The sequence below is a fragment of the Heptranchias perlo genome, chromosome 10 (genome assembly GCF_035084215.1).
Source record: "Heptranchias perlo isolate sHepPer1 chromosome 10, sHepPer1.hap1, whole genome shotgun sequence".
NCBI lineage: Eukaryota > Metazoa > Chordata > Chondrichthyes > Hexanchiformes > Hexanchidae > Heptranchias > Heptranchias perlo.
The window spans coordinates 37537346-37564942 of record NC_090334.1 but is presented as its reverse complement, the minus strand read 5'-3'; the positions used below and the strand labels follow the sequence as shown (position 1 = coordinate 37564942).

Here is a 27597-nt window from a genome sequence, read left to right as displayed (position 1 = left end):
CCCAGAGTGCTCTGCGCGCGGCGACGAGAGGAAAGATGGCAATGGCGGTGGCGGTGAGAAGTTTGCAGGATCAACTGGAGAAAGCGAAGGAAAATTTGAAGAATGTGGATGAGAACATTCGGAAACTGACGGGCCGGGACCCTAACGACCTCAGGTAACGGCACCTCCGCGCACGGGCACTTTGGATATGGTTGGAGGGGGGGCTGGAAGTGGGAGTCTTCTCCCCCGCCAGGTGGCTGCTTTTGCCCCCAATTCCGCGACCTGGAATAATCGCGCGGCTGCTCGTGGTTTCAGGGGGAATTATCGAAGCCGCGGGAAGGGAGATGGAGCCAGGCCTTGGGTTCTGTCCGCTCGTATTTAATAACCCCAGCAGGATCCCGCTTCCCGCACACACGCACATGTGACCACGTCCCTCAGGCTTGTTGCTGGCAACTTGGGCCCAGCGACCTCCTCCTCCGTGAGCCGCTATAAAGAACAGCACGATGCGCCCGAGTGTTCGCCGACCGTCCGTGCGGTTTAACCGTGTGATTAACCAGCTTAAGAAGGGCGCAGATTATCTCTGTCTTGGGGCCCAATCAAATCCTTGTATTAAAAAAAAGACCACCTTCATTCAGTGACAGTTATTCCAGTCATAGTGTTTTAATGGTTATAGGAGACAAAGCGGGTCCGCTTTCCTTCATACACGTCTGGTAAATAATCTCTTCCTTTTTTTTTGTCCTCACTGACCGCCCCCTTGCATTTCTCTCTCTCTTTCTCCTCTTCTCTCCCCCCCCCCCCCCCCCCCCAAACTTAGAATCCGTTCGCGAGGAGAGACCAAAAAAGAGAATTTAATTATTAAGAGGTGGATTCAGAATCACTTGTCGAAATATAACTTTTAATTTCAGCAAAATGACATTTAAGCCAGGTCAATTTAGAAAATAAAGATTTTTATTTAGTTTGATAAAACATGGCCACAGAGAAATGTGATCAGTTTTTTTATAGGTTTCTTTTGCAGAAAGCATTGATATTTCTAATTATACATCAAGACATTGCTATTATGTTAGTGCTCTTAGTTTCAGTAAATTAAGCCAGGATTCATAAATGTAATCAGCTTTTGTAGTTGTGCTGTTTTTTTAAATAAATGTACTGTAGTTGCAGAATGATACAAATCAAATTGTGCTTTGATCACTTGTTAGTCCTAAAACCTTTCTTGGGAGGGGCACGATGAATATAAAGTACATATCTATTGTTCCCTCCCCTGTAACTGTGTGATGGAGATACATTACTTGAACTTTGTAATTTAACTTCATCTAAGCTCCTTGAAATATTTTTCCTTACAATGCTGTGAAGTGCTTGGGGATATTTTTATGTGTTAAAGGTGATATACAAAAATTCAAGTAGGTGTTGGATGAGCACTTTGAAATTAATACGCTGGGGGGGGGAGGGGGAGAGTTAGTGTAGATTGGTGAGGACAGAGGTGATGGAAGTGCAGGCCTTAGTAGTAGATAGGGTACACACAGTGGAGTTCTTCATGAGCTGAAGTTTGCATAGTGTGGAGCTTGGGCAATTAACTAGGAGGAGTTGGCAAAGTCAAGCCTAACAATGACAAAAGCATGCATGAGGATTTCAGTAGCAGGCGGGTAGCAGTAAGTATGGAGGCAGTGATGCTTGAGGTGAAAATAGTTGGGTTTGGAGGCTCAGTTGAAGATCAACAACTTGCATTATTTATATATCACATTTAAAGAATGTCCCAACATGCTTCACAGATGGTGGGGGAGGGAGGATGGATACCAAACAAGGAAGGGAGAGGTTAGGAGGAGTGACAAAAGGTGTCAAATGGGCCACAGAGTTGCACATCAGGTTCAGCTTGAACAAGCAGCTAATTAAAATGAAGTCGGTTGGGGGGGTTGGCACGCAAGGGCACAGAGATTCTGAAAGAACTGACCAAGGTGGCTGTGGTCTTGCCAGTATTTAGCTCAGAAAACTTCTGGCTTGTCCATAACTTTGTAACAGGCAGATGGTCAGGCAGCACAATGGTGTTCATGGAGTCTGGTGTTGGAGAGGCAAAGATAGCTGTTGGCATTCATATCAAAGCTGACATCATTCTTTAGGATAATGTTGAGACATCATATAAATGAGGATTGTCGGGGGAACCATTTTGGAAGTGACCATGCCGGGATGGGAGGAGAGCTCATTGCATTTCTACTGGTACTAAAGGCAGCAGGAATGGAGCCAAGACAGGAGGATGTAATGGAGGTGGATTGTGGAGCAGGGATAGAGGAGGGTGAAGTGGAAGGCCTCAGGTAAAAGAGAGCAAGCATACATGATGTCATTGACTTTGACCAGGCCAAGCATCAGATTGAAGGGAATTGAAAATAGGTGGATAGGTAAGTATGGAGATGGATGGTGAGTGGAAAATTCATCCCAGGTATTTTGCATACAGTACCAGCCTGCTATTTTGCAGTTGAATGCTGGTGGAGTTGACTTTTACATTCTTGTTTCTTAGAGAATAAAGCTGTGTGCATCAGTTTTATATTAAATAAATCTTTGCCTCCTAATGGAAAGAGGAGTGGTGATTCCCTTCTGCAATACAAGGATCATAGACACTAGCAAGAAATTTCAGAGGATGTTCGTGCTTCTAGTATATTTATAAACACTGTACAGTATAATACCCTGATTATTGACTGGTTTTTGTGCTTGTTAATTTACTTAACAAAAAAATTTTTTATTGCAGGCCCGGCCAGGCTAGGCGGCTATCCATCACAGGTCCTGGTGGAGGTAGGGGGCGTGGGATTGGATTACTTAGGTAAGGATGAAATTCTTTAGCATGTGTCACTTTATCTTTAAGCTTTTTTTTTAATCAAAGTTTGAGTTACCAATGGCATGCAAACATTTGCTACATTCTGCACCCCAGAGTTAAAGGATTTGCATTTAATTCATGTTGATGTGTAAATGAAAGCACAAAATGCTGTAAATGCACAGCACATCTGAAGGAGAAAGACTCAAGCTTTGGATATGATTCTTTATTAGATTGTCTTGCTATACAATTTGTAGCTTCAGTGTGTCACTTAATGTATAGTAGGAGACCTGATAAATTTTGGTTTGCCTTGCACTTATTTTAGAAGGAAATTTGTAAGTGAAAAACATAGAGTAGGTTCCTTCAGCTGACTTGACTGTTTTGTTTATTTAGGCGTGGACTCTCGGATAGTGGAGGAGGACCCCCAGCTAAACAGAGAGATTTGGAAGGGGCAATCAGCAGGTATGAATGTGATAACTCATCTGCAAAATGTCACCTTTAGGTTAGAGTTTGATTTCATATTGGAAGTGTTTTTTTCGTGCATATGCATACACAAGCACAACGGAGTTCAAAATGACCACTTGTTAGGCTGACTTGGGAGTTATTTTTTTGGGAGTGAATTTTATACCCATCAGTATGGCAAAGATGTCCACATCAGCGAGTGAAACTTTTTATTCCATTCAGTTAGCATATTACATAGCAAATGCAGACACAAGGTCCTTCGATTTTGCACAGTGTGTCTTGGCTTCGCTGTCAAAAGAGCAACCTGAACTTTGAGTTCAATTTTCCCACTTCCAGAAGCAGCAATTCTTATGGCCTCTTCGCAATTGTCAAATACAGCAAACCTCACTTAACCAAAACATACACAAATAAACTGATCAGGAGTTTGTGAGAATAAATGTCATTGGCACAATTCTTCAGTTACTCCTGAGAAATGCATACGTCTTTGTTTCACTGCTTCTAACAATGTGCTTTTCTGTTTGCATTGGTGTGTTGTATATTATAATGGCTACTAAAACCATTATCTAGGCGTTAGCCAATGAAGAAATGATCTAGAATCTTTTTTGTGTAATTTTGAGCCCTTCAGATACACTAATCTCATTTCATTTCCCTCTGACCCTCATAGACTTTACCAAACCCTCTTGTTGGGGTACTTAGATTAAGCTCCCAATGAAGTTAAGTTTCTGACTTAATTTGTGTACAAAATGCATGTCCCAATAGTTCCGTTAATGGTTTAGAGCTTTTAGGCATGTCACAGAAGATTTTTTTTCAGCCCACATGCAAGATCCACAGTCCAGCTGTGAGTTGAATTTGTAGCAAAAGGGAGAGCTGTTGCAGTGAGGGAGGACCCTGATCTCCACTCAACTGTAGCTCCTGGAGCAGGGGAATCATGGTAAGCGCATTGCTTTGCCGCACCCCCTTACATGACTATCTAAATTAAGCGGCAGGTGGTACACTGCATTAGATTTGCGCACCTCAAATCAAGATTGCTGGCACGTCATAATCTGTCCTGCACGGGTCCTTTGACCAGGTCAAAGGAAGGTGTCCATTATACAGGTGATGAGGAAACAGTTAGGCTTGGGCTATAGTTGCTGGAAGGCATTTCCTGGAGGCTGGATTGCTACTGAAGCTCTACACTTCCAACTGCTGGAATCCTTAATTGCCGATCCTGATTCCATTGTAGCCAAGCTTCTTGCCTACCCAGTGCCAGGGTTAAGGACATCTCAGGGCTGGAGAGAAACTTGGAGGGGTAGGACTAAGAAAGAGGTTCTGCTGAGGGAGTTTGAGCAGCTAGGGACTAAATTAAAAAGCAGAACCACAAAGGTGGTGATCTCCGGATTATTACCTGAGCCACGAGCAAATTGGCACAGGGTAAATCAGATCAGAGAGATGAATGCATGGCTCAAAGATTGGTGTGGAAGAAGTGGGTTTTGATTTGTGGGGCACTGGCACTGGGGAAAGAGGGAGCTGTTATGTTGGGATGGGCTTCACCTGAACCATGATGGGACCAGTGTTCCGGCAAACTGAATAACTAGGGCGGTAGAGAAGGCTTTAAACTAAATAGAGGGGGAAGGGCTCAAGTGGAGCGAAGTTTGGATTGATGAAAAGACAAGGAAGTAGTACAGGAAAGTGATGGTAGTGATAAACGGTGTGTGTCAGGAAGGGACAGAGCGTACAAACATAAGAGTGCACGAGCAAATGGGGCTGGGGTAGGAAAGAATGATAAAAAGACAAAATTAAAGATTCTTTATCTGAATGCGCGCAGCATTCGTAATAAGATAGATGAATTGATGGCACAAATAGAAACAAATGGGTATGATCGCATGGCCATTACAGACATGTGGTTGCAAGGTGACCAAGGTTGGGAGCTAAATATTCAGTGTTATTTAACATTTCGAAAGGATAGGAAAAAAAGGTAAAGGTGGTGGGGTAGCTCTGATAATAAAGGATGAAATTGATATAATAGTGAGAAATGATCTTGGCTCAGAAGATCAAGATGTCAAATCAATTTGGGTGGAGGTAAGAAATAGCAAGGGAAATAAATCACTGGTGGGAGTAGTATAAAGGCCCCCTAATAGTAGCTACACTGTAGGGCAAAATATAAATCAGGAAATAAGGGGGGCTTGTAAAAAAGATAATGCAATAATCATGGGTGATTTTAACTTTCACATAGATTGGACAAATCAAATTGGCAAAAATAGCCTTGAGGAGTTCATGGTGTATTAGGGAATGTTTCTTAGACCAATACGTCGGGGAACCAACCACGGAACAGGCCATTTTGGATCTGGTAATGGGTAACGCATCAGGATTAATTAATGATCTCAAAAGTAAGGGACCCCTTGGGAAGCAGTGATCATAACATACTAGAATTTCGCATCCAGTTTGAGAACAAGGATCTTGGGTCTGAAACTATTGTATTAAACTTAAATAAGGGCAATTATAAAGGAATGAGGGTGGAATTGGCTAAAGTGGACTGGGTAAATAGGTTAGATGGTATGATGGTGGATAAGCAGTGGCAAACATTTAAAAAGATATGATTCACATGATGAGGAGGAAAGACTCCACAAAAAGGGTGAACCAACCATGGCTAACTAAGGAAGTCAAGGATGGTATCAGGTTAAAAGAAAAAGCATACAACATGGCAAAGATCACTGGTAAGCCCAAAAATTGGGAAAACTTTTTTAAAATCAGCAAAGGATGACAAAGAATAATAGGAGAAAATAAATTGATAGTAAACTAGCAAGAAATATAAAAACTGACAGTAAAAGCTTCTACATGTATATAAAAAGGAAGAGGGTAGCTAAAGTAAACATTGGTCCCTTAGAGGATGAGACTGGGGAAATAATAATGGAAAACAAGGAATTGGCAGAGGAATTGAACAGATATTTTGTATCTGTCTTCACAGTAGAAGACACAAGTAACATACCAATAATAGTAGAAAATCAAGGGGCAAAGGGGAGGGAGGAACTAAAAACTATCACTAGTGAAAAGTACTAGGTTAACTAATAGGTCTAAAGGCTGACAAGTCCCCTGGACCCGATGGCTTGAATCCGAGGGTCTTAAAGGAAGTGGCTACAGAGATAGTGGATGTATTGATTGTAATCTTCCAGAATTCACTAGATTCTGGAAAGGTCCCAGCGGATTGGAAAACTGCAAACGTAGCACCCCTATTCAAGAAGGGGGTGAGACAAAAAGCAGGTAACTATAGTCCAGTTAGCCTAACAGCTGTCATTGGGAAAATGCTTGAATCCATTATTAAGGAAGTAGTAGCAGGACATTTGGAGACTCATAATACAATCAAGGAGAGTCAACATGGTTTTATGAAGGGGAAATCATGTCTGACAAATTTATTAGAGTTCCTTGAAGTAACGGGCAGGATGGATAAAGGGAAACCAATGGATGCAGTATATTTGGATTTCCAAAAGGCATTCGATAAGGTGCCACATAAGATTACTGCACAAGATAAGAGCTTATGGTGTTGGGGGTAATATACAGGCACGGAGAGAGGCTTGGCTAACTAACAGAAAAGAAAGTCGGGATAAAAGGGTCATTTTCAAAATGGCAATCTGTAACTAGTGGGGTGCCACAGGGATCAGCGCTGGGGCTTCAACTATTTACAATATATACCAATGACTTGGATGAAGGTACAGTGTTGTGGCCAAATTTGCTGCTGATACAAAGATAGGTGAAAAAGCAAGTTGCAGTGAGGACACAGTGTCTGCAAAGGGATATTGACAGGCTAAGTGGGCAAAAATTTGGCAGATGGAATATAATGTGGGAAAATGTGAAGTCATCCACTTTGGGAGGAAAAATAAAAAAGCAAAATATTATTTGAATGGAGAAATACTACAAAATGCTGCGGTACAGAGGGATCTGGGTGTCCTCGTACATGAAACACAAAAAGTCAACATACAGGTGCAGCAGGTAATCCGGAAGGCAAACGGAATATTGGCATTTATTTCTAGGGGGATGGAGTATAAAAACAGGGAAGTCATGCCACAACTTTACAGGGTGCTGGTGAGACCACACCTGGAGTACTGTGTACCGTTCTGGTGCCCTTATTTAAGGAAGGACATACTTGCATTGGAGGCAGTTCAGAGAAGGTTCGCTAGGTTGATTCCGGGTATGGAAGGGTTGTCTTATGAGGAAAGATTGAACAGGTTGGGTCTTTACTCACTGGAGTTTAGAAGAATGAGAGGCGATCTTATTGAAACATGTACGGTTCTGAGGGGACTCGATAGGGTAGATGCTGAGAGGATGTCACCCCTCATGGGGGAATCTAAAACTAGGGGGCACAGATTCAGAATAAGGAGTCGCCCATTTAAGACAGAAATTAGGAGGAATTTCTTCTCCCAGAGGGTTGTGCATCTTTGCAATTCTTTACTGCAAAAAGCTGTGGAGGCTGAGTCATTGACTCCCTTGCTGATCAAAAATTTGTCCAACTCAGCCTTGAATGTATTCAAAGGACATGGGGAAAGGGCGGGAAGGTGGAATTGAAGTAAAAAATCACATCAGCCATGATCTCATTAAATGGCGGAGCAGGCTCGAGGGGCCGAATGGCCTACTCCTATCTCTTATGGTCTACCGATGTTAGTTAAAATAGAAAATGATACAACTAGTTGCCTAATTTTCTTAATGCTCTGCATTATCATAGGTACAGCACAGGAGGAGGCCGTTTGGCTCCTCATGCCTGTGCCGGCTGTTTGATCAAGCTATCCAATTAGTCCCATTCCCCTGCTCTTTCCCCATCAAGTATTTATTTAATTCCCCTTTGCAAGTTACTATTAAATCTGCTTCCATCACCCTTTCAGGCAGTGCATTCCAGATCATAACAACTCACGTCGCCTCTGGCTCTTTTGCCAATCACTTTCAATCTGTGTCTTCTGGTTACCAACCGACCCTTCTGCCACTGGAAACAGTTTCTTCTTATTTACTCTTATCAAAACCGCATGATTTTGAACCTTCTCTGTTCTATGGAGAACAACCCCAGCTTCTCCGATCTCCACACAACTGAAGTCCCTCATCCCTGGTACCATTCTAGTAAATCCGTTCTGTACCCTCTCTAAGGCCTTGACATCCTTCCTAAAGTGTGGTGTCCAGAATTAAACACAATACTCCAACTGATACCTGGGCAAGATCCCTTTTTAACTCACTGAAATTTGCCCCCAACTCCAGTTAAGCGTTTTCACACTTGATTGCTTTTTTGCTTTCCCCTAACTATTCTAAACCTAATGATATTATGACCGCTGTTCCCCAAGTGCTCCCCCACTGAAACATGCACCACGTGCCCCACTTGAATCCCCAGAACTAGATCCAGCACTGTTTCCTTTCTGATTGGGCTGGAAACACTGTTCCAGAAAGTTCTCTTGTACACATTTCAGGAATTCCTCCCCCTCTTTGCCCTTTGCACTGTTACTGTTCCAGTCTATATTAGGATAATTGAAGTCCCCCATTTCTCTATATTTGATGGCCTATAGTATACACCCAGTAGCATAATAACTTCTCTCTTCCTTAATTCTAACCAAATAGATTCTGTTTTTGACCCCTTAACTACATCATCCCTTTCCAGTGCTATAATAGTTCCTTTGATCAATACTGCCAACCGCCAGCCCCCCCCCCCCCTTCTGTATCTTTCCTGAATACCTTGCAGCCAGGAATGTTAAGTACCCTGTCCTCCCCTCCTTTGAGCCAGGTCTCTGTTATTGCCACTATATCATTGTCCCATGAGACAACTTCAGCATGCAGCTTACCATGCTCCATGCATTTACACACATGCACTCTAAATTCATCTTAGATTGCCTTGCCTTGCATTTGCCCCCTGTCTGATCCCTCCTATTTCTGAACTATTTTTACTCTCGTGCTACTTATCCCTCCCAGTCCTCCGTGAACCTTGTTTTTCCCCTCTAATGTTTCATCCTGGTGCCCACCCATCTGCCAAATTAGTTTAAACCCTCTCCCACAGCACTAATTAACCTACCCGCGAGGACATTGGTCCCAGTGGTGTTGAGTTGCAACCTGTCCATCTTGAACAGATCCCTCCTGCCCCAGAACTTGCCGCAATGCCCCAGGAATCTGAAGCCCTCCCTCCTGCAGCATTGCTCCAGCCATGGATTAACCTGTCTTATCCTACTATTCCTACACTCACTTGTGTGGCATTGGGAGTAATCCAGACCTTCGAGGTCCTGCTTTTTAACGTCCTCCCTAGCTCCTGAAACTCTTGACTGCAGGACCTCACCCCTGACTTCTGGCTGTTCTACCCCTTCAAATTGTTCTGTACCCTCAGTGATATCCTTTACCTTGGCATCAGGGAGGCAACACACCATGCAGGACTTGCGTCAGCGGCTGCAGAAACACCTGTCTGTCCCCAGACTGTCGAATCCCCTATTAAAAACTGCATTTCTTTTACCCGCCAGTGCAGCCAAGTCTCCCACAGTACAGTGGATTTGCTCCTGACTGCGCTCCCCAGAGGTGTTAACACCCTCACTGGTATTCAACACTGAATACCAGTTTGTGAGCGGCACACTTCAGGGAACTCCTGCACTGCCTTTCTGTTCCTCCTAGGCTGTCTGGTGATCTCCCATGCCCACTGAACTCTGTAGCTGCGGGGTATCCACCCTCTGAAACGTGCTATCCGCGAAACCCAGCTTCCCATATGCACTATAGTGATGACAGCTGCCCCTCAGAGGCTCTGAACTCGAGCAGTTGGCAGCACTTCCTGCACACGTGATTTTCCAGGACACACGTGTTCTGGAGTTCCCACATGGCACATGATATGCAGGCTGTGGGCCCCAGCTGTCCTGCCATGTTAGCTAGTTATTTAAAATGTTTGTTTAGCTTTTGCTTTAGGGCAATTTACCATTTATCAACCGCTAAGAACAATAACCACTAAAAACACTAACCAATGAACTAAATACTTACTGAATTACCTTCGGTGCACCTTGTCTTGCGATGTCACTTTTTGGCTTTTTCTTGATTTTTGAGTCCTCGCACAGCTCCCTTTATGCTCTGTTCAAATTTTAGTTTTTTTTGTTTTATATTTTTTATTTAAGTTTTAGAAGTTGATAAATTAGTTAACGGTTCCTTGGTTTAAATCACATAGCACCTCCTTCCCCCTCTGCACCAAATTCCCAGTTAAAAGTCCTCACTCTGTTAACAATTCACTCCATTAGAGGTTCACTCTCTGTCATTGCCAATCTCTATGCTCAAGCTTAGTGTATATACATTTTTAATTTGGGTTCCTTTTTTACTTTTCCATATCCTGATTTCATTTTATTATTTGTCTTGTTACTCAGAACTGTACCTTTTAAAAGTTCATTCTCTGGATATGGGCATTGCTGACAAGGCTGGTATTTATTGCCCATCCCTTTAGTTGTACAATTGAGTATCTTGCTAGGCTGCTTCAGAGGGCAGTTGAGTCAAACACGTTGGTGTGGAACTGGAGTCATTTATAGGCTAGACTGGGTAAGCGTAGCAGGTTTCCTTCCCTGAAGGGCATTAGTGAACCAGTTGGGTTTTTATAACAATCCGACAGCTCCATGATCACTTTTACTGGTACTAGCTCTTTATTTCCAGATTTTTAAACTGAATTTAAATTCTCAAACTGCCATTTTGGGATTTGAACTTGCATTTTCCGGGTTATTCAGGACTCTGGATTACAATCATGTATGGTCGCATGGTGATTATTTTACCCTGTGCAACTAAAACTTATTTTCCCTTCAGAGCAGTCTATTCTGTTTTCTTGCTTTTCACTTCCCCTGCCATATTGCATCGAGTTATATTGAAACTACAGCAGAGAAACAAGCCATTCGGCCCTACTGGTCTATGCTAGCGTTTATGCCCCAAACGAATTTCCTCCCTCCCTATCAGGCTACCCTTGTATTCCTCTCCCTCGTGCTTGTCGAGCTTCCCCTTGAATGCATCTATGCTATTTGCCTCAACTACTCCTTGTGGTAGCACGTTCTTACCACTCTTTGGCTAAAGGGTTTCTCCTGAATTCCCTTTTGGATTTATTAGTGACTATATCTATGACCTAGTTTTGAACTCCTCCACAAGTGGAAACATTTTCTCTACGTCTACCCTAGCAAACCCTATCTTTAAAGACTTCTATCAGATCATCCCTCAGCCTTCTCTCTTCTAAAGCGTCCCAGCCTTTCCTGAAAAGGATATCCTCTCAGTTCTGGTATCATCTGTGTGAATCTTTTTTGCACCCTTTCAATTGCCTCTATATCCTTTCTAGAATATGGAGACCAGAACTGTACACAATACTCCAATTGTGGTCTATCAAGGTTCTATACAAGTTTATCATAACTTCGCTTTTCAATTCTATCCCTCTAGAAATTAACCCTAGTGCTTAATTTGCCTTTTTTATGACCTTATTAACCTGCATCGCTACTTTTAGTGATTTGTGTATCTATCCCCAGATCCCTTTGTTCCTCTGTCCCATTTAGACTCTTATTATCCAAACAATATGTGGCCTCCTTATTCTTCCTACCAAAATGCACCACCTCTTACTTACCTATATTGAAATTAGTTTGCCAATTACATGCCTATTCTGCAAGCTTATTAATGCCCTCTTGCATTTTAACACATTCTTCCTTTGGATTAACCCCCCCCAATTTGGTGTCGTCCGCAAATTTTGAAATTGTGCTTCCGATTCCTGAATCCAAATCGTTAATGTAAATTGTGAATAACAGTGGTTCCAGCATCGATCCCTGTGGAACAACACTTCCTACCTTTTACCACTCTGAGTAGCTACCCTTTACCCCTACACTCTTCTATTTTGTAGCCAACTTGCTATCCATTCTGCTACCTATCCCCTGGCTCCACGTGCTTTGACCTTGGTCATGAAGCTACAATGCAGTACCTTATCGAAGGCCTTTTGAAATTCCAAATATATTACATCTACTGCATTACCCTTGTCTACTCTTCTTGTTATACTTTAAAGAATTCAGTAAGGTTGGTCCAACATGTCTTTCCCTTCTGAAATCTGTGCTGACTATTCCTTTTTATATTTTCGTTCTCTAGATATCTTTGTTACATCTTAGAGTAAAGATTCCATTATCTTACCTACCACTGACGTTAAGCTAACTGGTCTATAGTTCTCTGGGCTTGTTCTATCTCCCTTTTTAAATATAGGAATAATATTAGCCGTCTCCCAGTGCTCTGGCACTTTTTCCATTTCTAGTGAATTATTACGTATATAAGTAATAGTGCTTCCGCTATCTCCTCCCTAACTTTTAATATTCGTGGATGCAATCATCTGGACCAGGGGTCTTATCTTCCCTAAGTTTGATTAGTTCGATATCTTTTTCTAATGCTGCATTAGGGTTAGGTAAATATGGAGGCAAAGTAACTCTTCAATAATTCTGCCATTTCGCTGTCATTACCTGTGAGTTTATCTTGTACACCCCTTAGTGGCTCTATCCCTATTCTGATTTTTGTTCTGTAATTTAGATGTCTGTAGAATATTTTACTATTTTTATATTCCTAGATAATTTAATCTCGGTTCCTCTTTGCTTTCCTTATTGTTTTTGACTTCTTTCCTAACCTCTTTGTATTCCCTTTTGTCATCCTCTCCTTTATTGTTTATGTACTTGGAGTATGCCTTTTTCTTTAGTTACAATTTTACCCTTATCTCTTCATTCAGCCATGGTGTTTCATTATTGGCTGGTTTGTTCTTGCTTTTTAGAGGAATATATTTCTCCTGAACATTCTTGATCACCGTTTCAAATATTACCCACTGCTGTTCTTTTTCTTTCTGTCAAAATGTTTTTCCAGTTTACCTTCCCTAGTTCCATTTTCATCCCCTCAAAATTAGCTTTTTTCAATCTTTTGTCTCTTAATTATGTCTTAATCATTATTTTAAACCTTGTTATGATCGCTATTGCCTAGATGTTCCCCAACGCTTCTCTTATCTGTTCTGGTTCATTTCTCATTACTAGATTCAGCAGCGATTCCTCTCTTGGGCTTCTCACATACTGGGTAAGAAAGGAGTAATGTACACACTGTAAAAACTCCATTCCCTTTTCCCCTTTCCTTACTTCTTGCCAGTTTATTTGGAGGTAGTTGAAATCTCCCATGATTATCATTTGATGTTTTTTCATCCTCCACTTCCCTTCCACTAGGTGGTCTATTGCCATTATGATGTCTCTAGTATGTCCACCCCAACCCCCCTTCCTTTCCTATTCTTTCTAGATAGATTATATCCTACAATATTTAACTGCCGGTCCTGTCCCTTACATAGCCATGTTTCAGTTATCCCTTCCACATCTGGCTCCTCGCAATGAATTATTGCTTCCAGTTCCCCCATTTTGTTTCGGTTGCTGTACAGGTAATTTAGTTTGTCTCTAGTAATTATTCCCTTCCCTTTGTTTTTAAATAGTCATTTTCTGCTTATGTTCTATAAATATATTTGTTCCCTGACTGTTAATGTTACCCTTATTCATTAACTAGGTCTGACTCTCATTTCCTATTTCTTCAGACTTATGTTATCTTCCCCGTCCCCCCCCCGTCTTACCAGTTTAAAGTCCTATTGACAGCTCTACTTATCCTTTCCATGAGACCATAAGAGATAGGAGCAGGAGTAGGCCATTCAATGAGATCATGGCTGATCTCCCTTGCTGATCAAAAATTTGTCTGACTCAGCCTCCACAGCTTTTTGGGAGAAGAAATTCCTCCTCGTTTCTGTCTTAAACGGGCAACCCCTTATTCTAAGACTATGCCCCCTAGTTTTAGATTCCCCCATAAGGGGTAACATCCTCTTAGCATCTACCCTATCAAGTCCCCTCAGAATCTTGTATGTTTCAATAAGTTCTCCCCTCATTCTTCTAAACTCCAATGAGTATAGACCCAACCTGTTCAATCTTTCTTCATAAGACAACCCTTCCATACCTGGAATCAACCTAGTGAACCTTCTCTGAACTCCCTCCAGTGCAAGTATATCCTTCCTTAAATAAGGGCACCAGAACTGTACACAGTACTTCAGGTGTGGTCTCACCAGCACCCTGTACAGTTGTAGCATGACTTCCCTGCTTTTATACTCCATCCCTGGAGAAATAAAGGCCAATATTCCGTTGCCTTCCGGATTACCTGCTGCACCTGTATGTTGACTTTTTGTGTTTCACGTACGAGGACACCCAGATCCCTCTACCGCAGCATTTTGTAGTATTTCTCCATTCAAATAATATTTTGCTTTTTTATTTTTCCTCCCAAAATGGATGACATCACATTTTCCCACATTATATTCCATCTGCCACATTTTTGCCCATTCACTTAACCTGTCAATATCCCTTTACAGACACTTTGTCCTCATTGCAACTTGCTTTTCCAACTAACTTTGTATCATCAGCAAATTTGGCCACAAGATACTCTGTTCCTTCATCCAAGTCATTTATATATATTGTAAATAGTTGAAGCCCCAGCACTGATCCCTGTGGCACCCCACTAGTTACAGATTGCCATTTTGAAAATGACCCTTTTATCCCGACTTTCTTTTCTGTTAGTTAGCCAAGCCTCTCTCCATGCCTGTATATTACCCCCAACACCATTCCGCTAGGACACCGGTCCTATTCCGGTTCAGGAAGGAGCAGTATTGCTCGTTCCTGTCCCAGTACTGGTGCCAGTGTCCCATGAAATGGAACCCCTCCTCCGCACACCTGTCTTTCAGCCACACATTCACCTTTCTGATTTCTTTATCCCTAGGCCAATTAGCACATTACTCGGGTAGTAATCCCAAGATTACCACCCGTGAGGTCCTGCTTTCTAATTTAGTTCCTAACTTCTGATATTCTCTTAGCGGACGACCTCCTCCCTTTTCTTCCCTATGTCATTGGTCCCAACATGGACCACGCCAACTGGATCTTCCCCCTCCTTTTTCAATTTCCTCTCCAGTTGCACCGAGGTATCCTTTTTCCTCTCCCTGGGTAGGCAACACACCCTCCTGGACTCTCGGTCGCGACTACAGAGGACGCTATCTATCCCGCTAATTATAGAATCCCCTATGACTTTCTATTCCGCTCCTCCTCCCCCTTGGGCTGCCTCCTGTTGAGCTTTCCCCAAGCTCCAGTTAACCTCGCCACTAGGATATTGGACAGTTTCTGCTCTAATGTAGGTTGTCCCATTCGTAAAGATTATTCTGCCCAGAATTGGTCCCAATGCCCCATGAATCAGCCTTTGCCTTCAAGATGCCTCCAGTTACTCATTTTCCTCCACAATATGGCTGTTCTTGTGCTGATTAGCATGTGGCACTGGGAGTAACTCTGAACCTACTACCTTTTGAGACCCTGCTTAACCTACTTCCTAATTCCTGAAGTTCTCTGAAGGAATTGAAACAGAATCCTCTTTCCCCCCATATCATTGGTTCCGACATTCACCATAACTTGCGGCTGGTCTCTCTCTTTCCAAGAGCTTCTGCACCTGCTCTGTAATGTCCCTTACCCTGGCACCTGGAAGGCAATACAGTTTATGGTTTCAGAAGTGACTGCACATTCTTCAATATCGAACCTCCCACTATCCGTGTTCCTACATTTAATGCTCCTCTCTCTCAGCCACGGTACTGTGGGATCCTCCTGATTTCTCTACTGTGAGTTGCCATTCTCGTCATAAGTATTGAGCACTGTGCATATTTATCGGGTAGCTTCAGACCCTTAGAAGTTTTCTGCAAGTCCTGCATTCCTTGTTCTCTGCCTGTGCACTCTTCAGTAGTTTCTTAAATGCAATAACTTTCAATTTGAGCAAGTCCATCTGGAGACGACTACTTGTAGTTGCTCTGGACATTCATAGTTTCCAGAACACACTCATACACAAGTTCGGCATAACCGATTTCCTCCATACTGCCACAATAATTCGACTCAAACTTAAATAACTGAAAGTAGTTTCAAGCCAATAATGCCAAATTCCCTATTTTTACTCAGCTGGCCCTTCACTTGTACAGTCTACTGAAACCTTCAACAGTCAGCATGCATACTCTTATCTGTCTGGTCTTGCAAATTCAGACCCACTCTCCATGTCAAACTTCTGTTCAGGCCAAACTCATTCCTTTAACCAGAGTGGTAAGATGTGGGTTTGTGCCCATAGGTTCCTCTACACATTCACTGGAAATGGGGAAGCATTGAACAGGAGTCAGGCACTTTCCTTGCAGTAGGGAAAATGCAAAGCAAGAATTGCTTCCCAACACTCTGCACCTCCTAATGACCAGCGCAGAGGAATCTTGAAAGAGAACTGGGCATCTACAGTCTGACCATAATTGATGTATACCCCAGAGAAACCAAAAAGTTGGGAGTTAAAATGGAGAGAATCTTGCCCTCAAATTTAAGGGGTTAAAAAAATACACCTTTCAGGAGGAGTAATAATGTTTAGCTGCGCACTGTACATCAGCCAGGTGCCTGAATAGACTATATTTGAAAAGCTGACCGGTGTTCCAATTTTTAATAGGCTGGGAGATCGTCGGTCTAGGAGAGAGTCACGTCAAGACAGCGACGCAGAGGATGATGAAGATACAAAAAAGGTATTACATAGTTGTAAAGTAAAATGTTGCACTCATTCTAGTTGCTAAATGCACTGCCAGATATGAAACTGTAACCCAACAGTCTAGGATGTTCCCATATGTGTACTAAATTAGTTGTTCACTGCCAAGATGGCGATATGGGCGCTACTGTTGACCTCAGTGTACTTGGGCTAGAGGGGGATCTTTGCTAGAAACTATATTGTGGACATCAGGTGGGAACTGGATGAGGCTCCACTGGGATGCCTCCATAATTGAGTAGCCTGATGACACTTGAAGAATGACCACTTCAATGAGGTACTGGCCAATATCCATTGCTGTGGGACTGTGCTCCTGCGTGTAATGGTGTCTTCCAGTCAAAGGTAGAAAAAAATTAGTACTGAAGCAAAATTAACACACTGTATTCTTTACAGCCAGCGTTGCAGTCTTCTGTTGTTGCTACCTCCAAAGAAAGAACACGCCGAGACCTTATTCAGGATCAAACAATGGATGAAAAGGGCAAAGAAAGGTATCTTTCAATTTCAAGGGCAAAATAGTTCTAGAAAATAAAACTATTTGGAACTTTTTATTATGAAAATCTACTTTAAAACTTTGAAAATTCACTAGATGATGCTTAGGTTCAGCTGTTTTATTAAATTGACAGGAACATGTATAACTGCTGGGAGGTTTAGGCTGAAGTGATGGTTAGAAGGGTTAAATTATCTTTGTTTATTGGTCAGGACTGATGTGCAACAAAAGCTGAAGCTCATGAGTTTGAAGTCAAGGGGAGGTTCCTCTGTACTTTGTAGCTATCTAAAATACTGACTGTCTTTCAACTCTTTTGGGATTCTATTTTTTTCTTGCACATTTTTGCTATTTTTTAATAAATCTTTTGATTAGCAGGAATTATTTGACTGTTAACCACTATACTTGCAATAAATTATTCTAGCAACAGGCACCAGTACTGTATATTGCTGGTTTCTACATCGGACCCAAGGGCTGAAATTAGGTATTGTGACAATATAACTTAGTTCAGTATAGTAATTGCTATAGTGTGCTCTTGAAATCATTGATTACTGTACTGACTTCAGAAAAGGATTTCCCTACTAGTTCAGTCCAGATCCTTTGCCAGTGGAATTTGACCATGATTTATGGTAATAATTCTGATTTTATTGTGCATGCAGGCTGAATGTTTTTTTTTAAATAGTCTTTAAACTGTATTTGCTATTTTTTTCTTCCAGTAGTATTGACCAAATCTACTCAACCTACAAAAAAAATGCCGTATAATCTGTGTAGCTATAAACATACTAGTGTAAGCATTAATCTGCAATCAAATAGGAGGGTTTGGTGTCCACATGAGCAGGATTGCATAAAAACCTGCAGGGTCACGTGCCTATGCTGGGTTGGCCAGCAAGTATGTGAACTCTAAATCCTCAATTTTTAGTATTTAATTCTACTAATGGAATGTTCAGGTTGCTTTTTATGCTGAATTGCAATATCATTTGTACCTCCGTAACACTGTTTAGAGTAGCTTGAAATATCTTCCAGTTGTAGCATCCTTCAACTGAATAATGTGAATAAATTGAACTTCAATTGATAATACAGAAAGTTCCATACCAAAATTCAGTAAGGAGAAGCAAACTTTCAGCTTGAACATAGGTCTGCGCTGTACCTTTAGTGTCATGTAGGAAATGACACAGCTATTTCCTCATATAGTAGGTTTTTAATGTGCTTTTCTTGAACTTTTAAATTTGTGTACAATAGAAAATGAACAAAATTTTTCTTAGCTGTAGGAACTGAATTCATGGGGAGCGTAGTCTTGAGGCTCAAACTTGTGTCCTCCCTGATTCATGAGTCAAATGCTCAGTTGTTTGAGCTATTCAGTTGCCAACACATTTTGTTTCCTAAGAATACCTATTTACTATCAACCCCAAAAATGTTATTAATTAGATGTTCTGTTGCTAAAAGAACATTTAATGGCAAAGGTACTGTGACCCTAGTGATAAATTGTAACCTCAGCACTCTATCTCGACAAACAAGTTGATTATCCAATCCCAAGGCAACTAGTTACAAAGTATCTAATTATTGTGTTTTACTTGATAGGAATCGGCGGATGTTTGGCCTGTTGATGGGTACTCTGCAGAAATTCAAGCAGGAATCCAATGTTGCAACTGAGAGGGTATTTTTTCTCTTTTTGCGCTTCAATGCCTGGATCTTATAATATAATCAGAGACCTGATTATTGCAGTGTAATGGTGTCTGTATACCCTTCACATTTGAGAGCGCAGATGCCATTTTCAATCCTAACTCCTCCCCCCCCCCCCCCCAATCACCACCACACACAATCTTACCAACTTTTAAATTCCTGCAAACTAGAAAGTGCCACCTGCATATACTGTCTGTGTCATGTACAATTTGCTTTGAATTGCTGAGGACCAGGGCGACATTTAGGATGCAGTTCTTCAGTGCTTAACATGGACCATACATCCGACCGGTTTATGGTACCATAGTGTATTTGTTTAAATGCCAAAATTAATGTAGAACATTTGTTTTCATGTTCATTCTTACTGTAATTTTTAAAAACTGGAGCACAGAACAGCAATTTTAAAGAAGGTACAAAGAATACTGTAAACAAGAGTTTCGACTGTCCCTCAGAGTGGCTGTAAAAAGATTCGATATGAGCAGTTATCTGATCTTTGCCCCTCAATCAGGAGGTGCTTTCCCACAGGGAGAGACCCAGTGAAGATAAGCATTCACAGAACCTTAGCATTGGTCACCTACCTCTGCTCTTGTCATCCCATTCCTTTTATCCTCTTTTTCTTCTGCCTGCCATGCTTGTGTGCATGCTTCCTTCATTGTGCTCCAACGCTGTTTCAGCCCCTGCCTCAGAAGGGCATCCTAATTTCCTGGGTACTAGTGCAAAATTTTCTCATTTGCCATACCAGCCATCCTAATAGCTAACACTTTCATTGCATCACCCAGTGATGGATTTCAACCCACATCCTATGGGTGAAAGGACATTGCCAACTCACTGCTGCCCAGTCCCCCAAATGCAATAATATGATGTCCTGGATTTTTGTAGGAAATGTGCTAATACTTTAACTGGTGTTTCTCAACCATTTAAACAAAACTAAATATTTGATACTGTGCTGAATAAATGTCATGCCAAAATTGTTCCATTGTCCAATGGTAACCCTTGGGTGTATAATAGTTCACTTTAAGCACCTCAATTAGTGTATTGTTTCTTAGTTTGCAGCTCGTTGTCCAAGACGGCATGTAAGTTCACTTAAAATTATTCTGTACACAACTATATAATCCATAACTTCATTCCATTGGTTAGCTCCATAGATTTAGCTTGATTCCTCTGAAATCGTCCTGATTCAAGCCTTTTGTATCATCCTGCAGTGTATAAATTCGGCTGTATTTTAAATTCAGTTCGAGTTGTGCACCATCACACTTCGAACCTAAAGGCTTTTTCAGACAATGTTGCCTAGCTGCAAAATATATATCTATAATAGTGTGTTGAGAAAGTTATCAGCACGCTTATGGACTGATGCAACTGAAAGGTGTGTGGCTCCCTCTAGCTGTGCCCTTTCAACAATGTCTTTTAGCAACCTCTTCCAGGTCATGTTGAGTTATGTGAAGATTGTCCATTAACATAGTATGTACAGTGTAGTCAAGTTTAATGACTATAATGGTCATTTGTAATTTGAGATATGTTGAGACCTGTTGAATACAGCACTGTTTTGTCCCTGTTAGTATCAATAAGAGTGCATTGCAGGAGAAAGCGAGTGATGAATTCCTGATACTAATATGGATGGCAAAATGCAGATGGGATAAGATATATTCTGGATTGAATGTTTTTTTTAAAGCTTTGGTGTGACTGGAGAGCAGAGAACTATAATGAGGATTGTATCTTGAGCAGTTTTGATGCAAATTTTTTTCCAACTTACAGCAAAAAAGACGTCAGGAAATAGAGCAGAAGCTTGAAGTGCAAGCTGAAGAAGAACGTAAACAAGTAGAAAATGAGAGGAGAGAATTGTTTGAGGAACGTCGTGCTAAACAAACAGAACTAAGACTTCTGGAACAAAAAGTGGAACTGGCCCAGTTGGTAGGGATTTATTTTGCTGAATCAGAAGTTTATGAATTTTGTGGTACTTTGATTTTAAATGTTTCTTCCTTTCTCAAACAGCAAGATGTATGGAATGAACATAATTTAAAAATAATCAAATACATAAGAACCAAAACAAAGCCTCACCTATTCTATATACCTGGCAAACATTGTCCAGCTACTCAAAAGCTTTTGGATGAATCCCAAAGGAAGATGAATGGTAAGTGTTTTTTTATATAGAATTACAAGGTAATGAATGTCATGTTTCAGGCCTATGAGATTAACTAACTTTTACATAGTTTAACCATAGTTTGGTAGATGGAAAGTTAAAATTGAGCATTGACAATCATATTTTCCAGTAAGTCACTGGAATGACCTGAGTTATCTGTAGGAATGTGATCTGCAGAGTGCAGCAATTGGAGGATATAGATTGCTGGCATTTGGCCTTGCACCTTGATTTTTAAATTGAGTTATCAAGGTGCAAGGCCATATGCCACCAAAGTTAAAGTACAGGTATCCTTTCAATGTGAGTTAACATAGGCGATGATGTGTGAATTCAACACTGGTTATAGGGAGGAGGATGAAAATGTAGGGTAATGTATTTGGAGCGAGAGAGGATAACTAGCCATTGATTTAAAATTTGGAGAAAGGTTGTGAAGGAGAGTGTTTTAGTGGCTAGAGGTGAGAGGGGGACCATCTATCAAGATGAAATATCTTATCCTGTCCAGGAGTGTGCTGGAAGAGCTTCCCTAGATATTAGAGTAGTACTAAGTCCTAGCCAGACTTGGGCTTGGTAGGGTTACATTATTAAGGAGGAATGAAATGTTTGCATTAAAGACAAAACCAAACTTGGGAGTGTCTTGACTAATGCACATTGTGCATAAGCTCCATTTTGAGTGCATTTATCTTGTGCTTCAGGGAATCTGGGTTTGAATTCTTCATAATTCAGTACTTGGTTTTGTATCAAGTATATGCAAACCCAGTGAAATTGATTCATTTTTATAGTTGTATCATTGGTTTGTAGTTAGAAACTGTGTGCTATTTTAACAAAAAACAACTTAATGAAGTCATATGGGCCACTCAGATGAGATTGAGTCTGTTACTTTGAAAGTCAGTTCAAATTTCAGGTGTTGGGCTAGAAAAAACTGCTTAAAAGATTCTTGCAGTTGTGACCATCTTTTACAAAGAAATTGGGTCAACTTTGTTCTGACATTCTTCTTTTTGAATAGTTTTAGCAATGAATGATTGCAGCGGGGTACTGAAAAGAATTGTAGAGCTGAGCTACCATTCACCATCAGCCAATGACTGACCTTTTCCTACCATTAATGTCCTCGACTTCTGTTTAATATTTTGCTTAAGACTGAAATGGACCAAACCAAAGGATATTGCTCATCGTTCTTTAACTCTGATTTTTAAAGAGTATGCAAATAATGCAAGAGGCTAATTTTACCAGGTGAATTCCAGCTAGCTTTAATTTTAAGTGACCCCATCTTAGTTGCCTAATGTTCATACAAAAAGAAAGATGGAAAAAGATTGCCATGCGCATCGAGCCCACCCCGTTCATATATTGTGCAACCACATAACACTGTTTATCCATTCCTTGACCAGGAAGTCTCCTGAGGCAAGTAATAAGGGGGAAAACTGCTGCCAGTTTAGGAAAAAATCTGGGACATTCCTCCCCAACTCCCTTAGGCAGTCAAGCAAAACTCTAGGAAACCAGCCCATTACTCATCCCAGCTAACTAACAACATACCTTCTATAAGAGAAAATGTCCTTTCACTCAGGAAATTGCCTAGTTCCCTTTTCAAGGACTGCAGTAAATCCACACTCATATCATTTGATAATGTTCCAGAGGATGTCAACTTTCTGCAAAAAGAGATACTTCCTGGCATCGAATGTAACTTTGTATGTGCTCAGTCTTTGAGCTATCGAAACGTGAAATGGAGGACCATTTTAAAAGAATATAAATATAGGCAACATTTAGGACACAGCGTTCTGGTTAGTTTTGGAACCATATTATAGAAGGAACATTAAACCCAAAATGTACAGTGCAGATTTATTCCAGGGATGAGCAACGTACTGATTTAAGGAGAGACTTGATATTTTGGAACTATTTCAACTAGAGCAGAGAAGGCTGAGAGTAGATTTAAGTCATTTTTAAAATTATAAACTTTTTTCAGTGAACAGGGAAGCACTTTCATCTGAATCAGTGATGGGAATTATCAAGTTAAAATTCAGAGTTTGGGTAGAGATTCAGAAGAAAAAAGAACTTGCCTTTTACGACCAGAGGACATCCCACAGAAAATGAAGCACTTTTGAAGTGTAGTCACTGTTGTAATGCTGCAGCCAATTTATGTTCCACAAGGTCCCACAAACAGCAATGAGATAAATGACCAGATAATCTGTAGTGGTGTTTGAGGGATAAATGTTGGCCACATCACCAGGGGATCTCCCCAACTCTTTGATTAGTACCCGGGGATGTTTTATGCCCACCTTAGAGGGCAGCCGGAGCCTCTGTTAAATGCCTCATCTGAAAGGTGGTACCTTAAACAGTGCGGCACTCACTTAGTGCTGCACTGAAGAGTAGGCCTAGATTGTGTTCCAAGTTTCTGGAATGGAACTTGAACCCATGACCTTGTTACTCAGGCAAGAGTGCTACCACTGAGCCAAAGCTTTAAAAATATTCTGTAGAGCATGCAATGTGTTGTCACAGGGTGTAATTGAAGATGCAGGCTTTAGGAAGAGCAGGACAGTGAGATTAAGTTTAGATTGCTCTAGCAAAGAGCAGCACACAATGGACTGAACTACAACCACTTGTACTGTGAACTTCTATGGTTCTATTGATGTAGAGGTTTCTTTGTCACATTTATTGTTAAACAGTGCTTAAAAGCTGGTAGATTTTCAAAGCACTTCAAATTATTTCTGATAGGAATCTATGTTTTAGGTAATCCTTGTTGGAATAATTTGTTTTGAAGCACATTAAAGCCACACACATAACCAGAATGTTTTATGGTTTATTCTTATCTACATTCTTTTTAGTTCTGAATATGAATTGATTGATTTATTTTGTAACAGTGAATTGAACACATTCCTTCTACCTATAAGTTTGGGGAAATCTGATGGGTGTGAATGTTTTTTTTTGTTTTTGGGATGTGGGTGACACAGAATTTTTGCCCATCCCTAGTTGCCCTGATAGTTTTTATAGTCAACTGCTTAGTGTAGGATTGGACTTGTATGTATAGCAGGCCTGGTGATGGTGGCCGGTACCTTCCCTGAAGGACATTAGGCAGCCAATTTGGTTTTTACGACAATCTGGCAGTTTTCATGGTCACTTTTTTTTCTGGTGCCAGTCTACAAAATTATTTTATTAAATTCAGTTTCACAACTTGCCATGGGATTTGAACTCTCAACCTCTAGGTTGATAGTTCGATACCATAATCTACTACATTAGCATACCCCTGACTATAATTGTATAGTAACTTGGTAAAATATGTCATGAGTATTGCTGAAATAAAATCGTTGTTACTCACCTTCAAAAGAGCAACATCAGTCAAGCTTTAACACTCAAGACTTATGTCCTAGCATTTTATAATGCCTGGAACACAACATTCTTAAAATCTGGTTGTGTAATCTAACACTTATGTTGATAGTACATACTTTTGTTCCTCTTGTAACAAATGTGTGCAAAAGTTCTGTAACAATCTATTTCTGAGGCCACTGAGTTTTTTAAAGGTTACATTTCATATCCTCCTCATTATGAAACGAACTGGTCCACAGGACTATATTAGGAGGTGGTGAGTATATTGTACAGACTTAATACTGAAAATAGAATTTAAGGCTTTTTGTATTGAAGACTGTCAAAACTTGGCTTAATCTTTTTTTTAAAGTATCCTGGTCTCAGTCCCTCAATCTAAAGACCTTCATTTGCTACAGTATAATCTTTAAGACATAAACCAGCTTGAGACAGCTAAATTTTAACTGGTTTTATGCATAATGGTGTTACTAATTTTATGACTATTAAGTAGCTGTTAACTAATTTAATTAATAGTAACTTGTGCTCAACTGAAGTTGCACTTCTAAATAGAAAAACAAATTTGGGGGGACTTAGTGAAAATGTAAGTGAAATATTTATAATACAAAGTACCACCCAGTTGGCAGCACACTTTTGAATTAGAAGCTTCTGGGTTCTAGTCCCATTTCACAACTTGAGCATGCAACCCATGGGGGGTGGTTACTCCACTGTAGTCCTGAGGGAGGTGCTGTCCTCTTGAATGAGATGTTAAACCAAGGCCTGTCCACCTGAAATGGTTAAATGGTCCATGGCTACTCTTAATTCAAAGTTGCTTCATTCAAATCTGCTAATTTGGATTGAAGTTATGACCGTTTCTCCTGTGCTGCTTTATTTAAGTTGCTTAATTCAACCCACTGGATAGTCTGAAATTTTTTTTGAACAAAAAATTATTTCAGATTAACTTAAGTAATCTATCTATGAAGTAGTGCTGGGAGTTCTCCTGGTGCCCTGAAAAACGTTCTCTTCACCCACCGAAATAAATCATATTAACTGGTTATCCATCTCGTACCGTTTTTGGGATTTGCTGTGTGCAGAATGGCTGCATTATTTGCTTACATAAGTCCCTGCACTTCAAAGTAAATGTACATGAAGTGCTTTGAGCCTTTTGTGGGAGGTGTGAAAAGACGATGCAAATCTTTCTCTCCTTGCCCCCCAAATAAAGTCCTGTGGGCCTCAAACCTCAGGTGATATTTCTAGCTTCAGCTTTATTTTCCCTTCCCTGTGAGCATTTGCCATTTTTGGTCTATTTTCTTCAACTCAGTAACTCCTGTGGAGGTCCCTTTGCTGAGGGGTTACTGTGGAGCTAGAAGACTCAGTGGATGATCTCTATAGGAAGCACGTCTTATGATAAAGCTAGGAATATTCCCTATGACGTGGATCTCTTTCTAAACAAAATAATCTCATTACTATGTTCTTTTTCTCCTTTCTTCCATGCCTATATTCTTTTGTGACTTCCTGCTCCACAATTACTATTTATATTTAAAACTGTTAAAGAGCTGCGTAGCATTTCAGAATGTACATTTTTGTATGCAAGTTTGTTTATTTTTGAATCTACAGGTATTTTTGAACAGAGACGCCTGGAGTTTGCAGATCAGATTAACAGAATGGAAGTTAGACCTAGACGTCAGTCACTGAAGGAAAAAGAACAGCGAGAGTTGCAGAATGAAGAGCAACAAAACGAGGAACAGGAGGGTAAGGTGGCTCACCATGAGGAGATGGAGGAATTGGGTAACCAGAACAATGATGTAGAAATGGAGGCAGCAGAAGAGGAAGTGGAAGTAGGTGCAGTTAAGAGTGATGCAGGGAAACAGCAAGAGAAACAGCAGGAAGAGGAGGCTGAGGAAGAGGAGGTAGAGGAAGGAGAAAGCAACAGCCAGCCAGAGAGTATGCCTGTTGATGATAAGGAAGCTAGCCAAAATATAGAGAATGATCAGGATATGGTGGAGGAAGTAGATGAGTGTAGCGAGGAGAGAGTAGAAGAGGCTTGTAAGGAGCCTGAACCTGAACCCGAGCCAGAACCTGAACCTGAGCCAGTACCTGACCTCAAGCACAAACCAGAATCCGAGCCCGGGCCTGAACCTGAGCTCGAATGTTTGGTTGGGCATGAGCCGGAACAAGAAAGTCTTGTCAACACTCAGCCCGTGGATTTACAAGTAGAACCAATCAAGGTGTCACCAAGAAAAAGCACAAGCAGGAGTAAAAGTAGCAGTAGAAGTAAAAGCAGAGGACGTGAGAAGACGAAGAGTAAAAGTAGGAGTAGGAGCAGCAGTAGCACTAGCTCTAGTAGTAGTTCAAGCACCAGCAGCAGTGGTAGTAGTTCAAGCAGTGGTAGCAGCAGTAGAAGCAGCTCCAGCACAAGCAGTAGCAGTGGTAGTAGTAGCAGAGACAGCAGTACTAGCAGCAGCAGTAGTAGTGAGAGCCGGAGTCGAAGCCGGAGTCGGGGTCACAGCAGGGATAGAAAGCGTAGGAGGAGCTCAGATCGAAAACGTAGAGGTATTTCAAGTGCAGACAAGGACCGTAAGTCATCAAAAACCAGTAGCAAAGATTTAAAAGGATCAAGGGAAAAAGGGTCGCGGTTAGATAGAAAGAGATCTATATCAGAAAGTCGTTCAGGCAAAAGATCATCAAGGACTGAAAGAGATCATAAATTGGACAGGAAAGACAAAAAACACTAATTCACAGAAGACTTGAAAAAAATTGACTTTAGGGAGGCTATGTACAGCTTGATATGTACAACGTACCTGATAGATGGAGGGATGTTTTCTTTCAGCTGAAGGATAAAGCCGCCTTAAGTCTTGCTTGCTGTATAGTACTTTTATTTGAAAACCATGAGACTCAAAATTACCATTAGTCCCTGTACTTTTACAATGTTTTGTATGCACATGTTTCTCCGATTACAATTAAAGTGTATTTCTGAAGATGGCGATGTATGGAAAATATTGTACTAAGCTTATTAGAAGGATTAGCCTTCCTCCCTTTTCAATGTTTTTAAATCTGTTGTATTCGACCAATGATGATACCTCTTCTGTACAGTTGCAATTCCAGGGGGAAAACTGTCATCTGAACATTGTTAATTCTTAGCATAAAGATGGTTGTCATTGAATATGTACTATACAGTTCTCATGTAGAATTAAATGTAAATTTTAAAATGGTTAAAAA

General features: G+C 40.9%; 1 protein-coding gene across 1 annotated transcript; it reads left to right on the top strand.

Moving 5' to 3' along the window:
* pnn (pinin, desmosome associated protein) lies at nt 1-27597 on the top strand. The gene is made up of 9 exons (XM_067991506.1): nt 1-154; nt 2714-2785; nt 3170-3238; nt 16709-16781; nt 17192-17286; nt 18861-18936; nt 20712-20867; nt 20949-21087; nt 25996-27597. Exons 1-9 carry the CDS (start codon nt 36-38, stop codon nt 27111-27113), a joined length of 1917 nt encoding a protein of 638 aa, XP_067847607.1. The 5' UTR covers nt 1-35; the 3' UTR covers nt 27114-27597.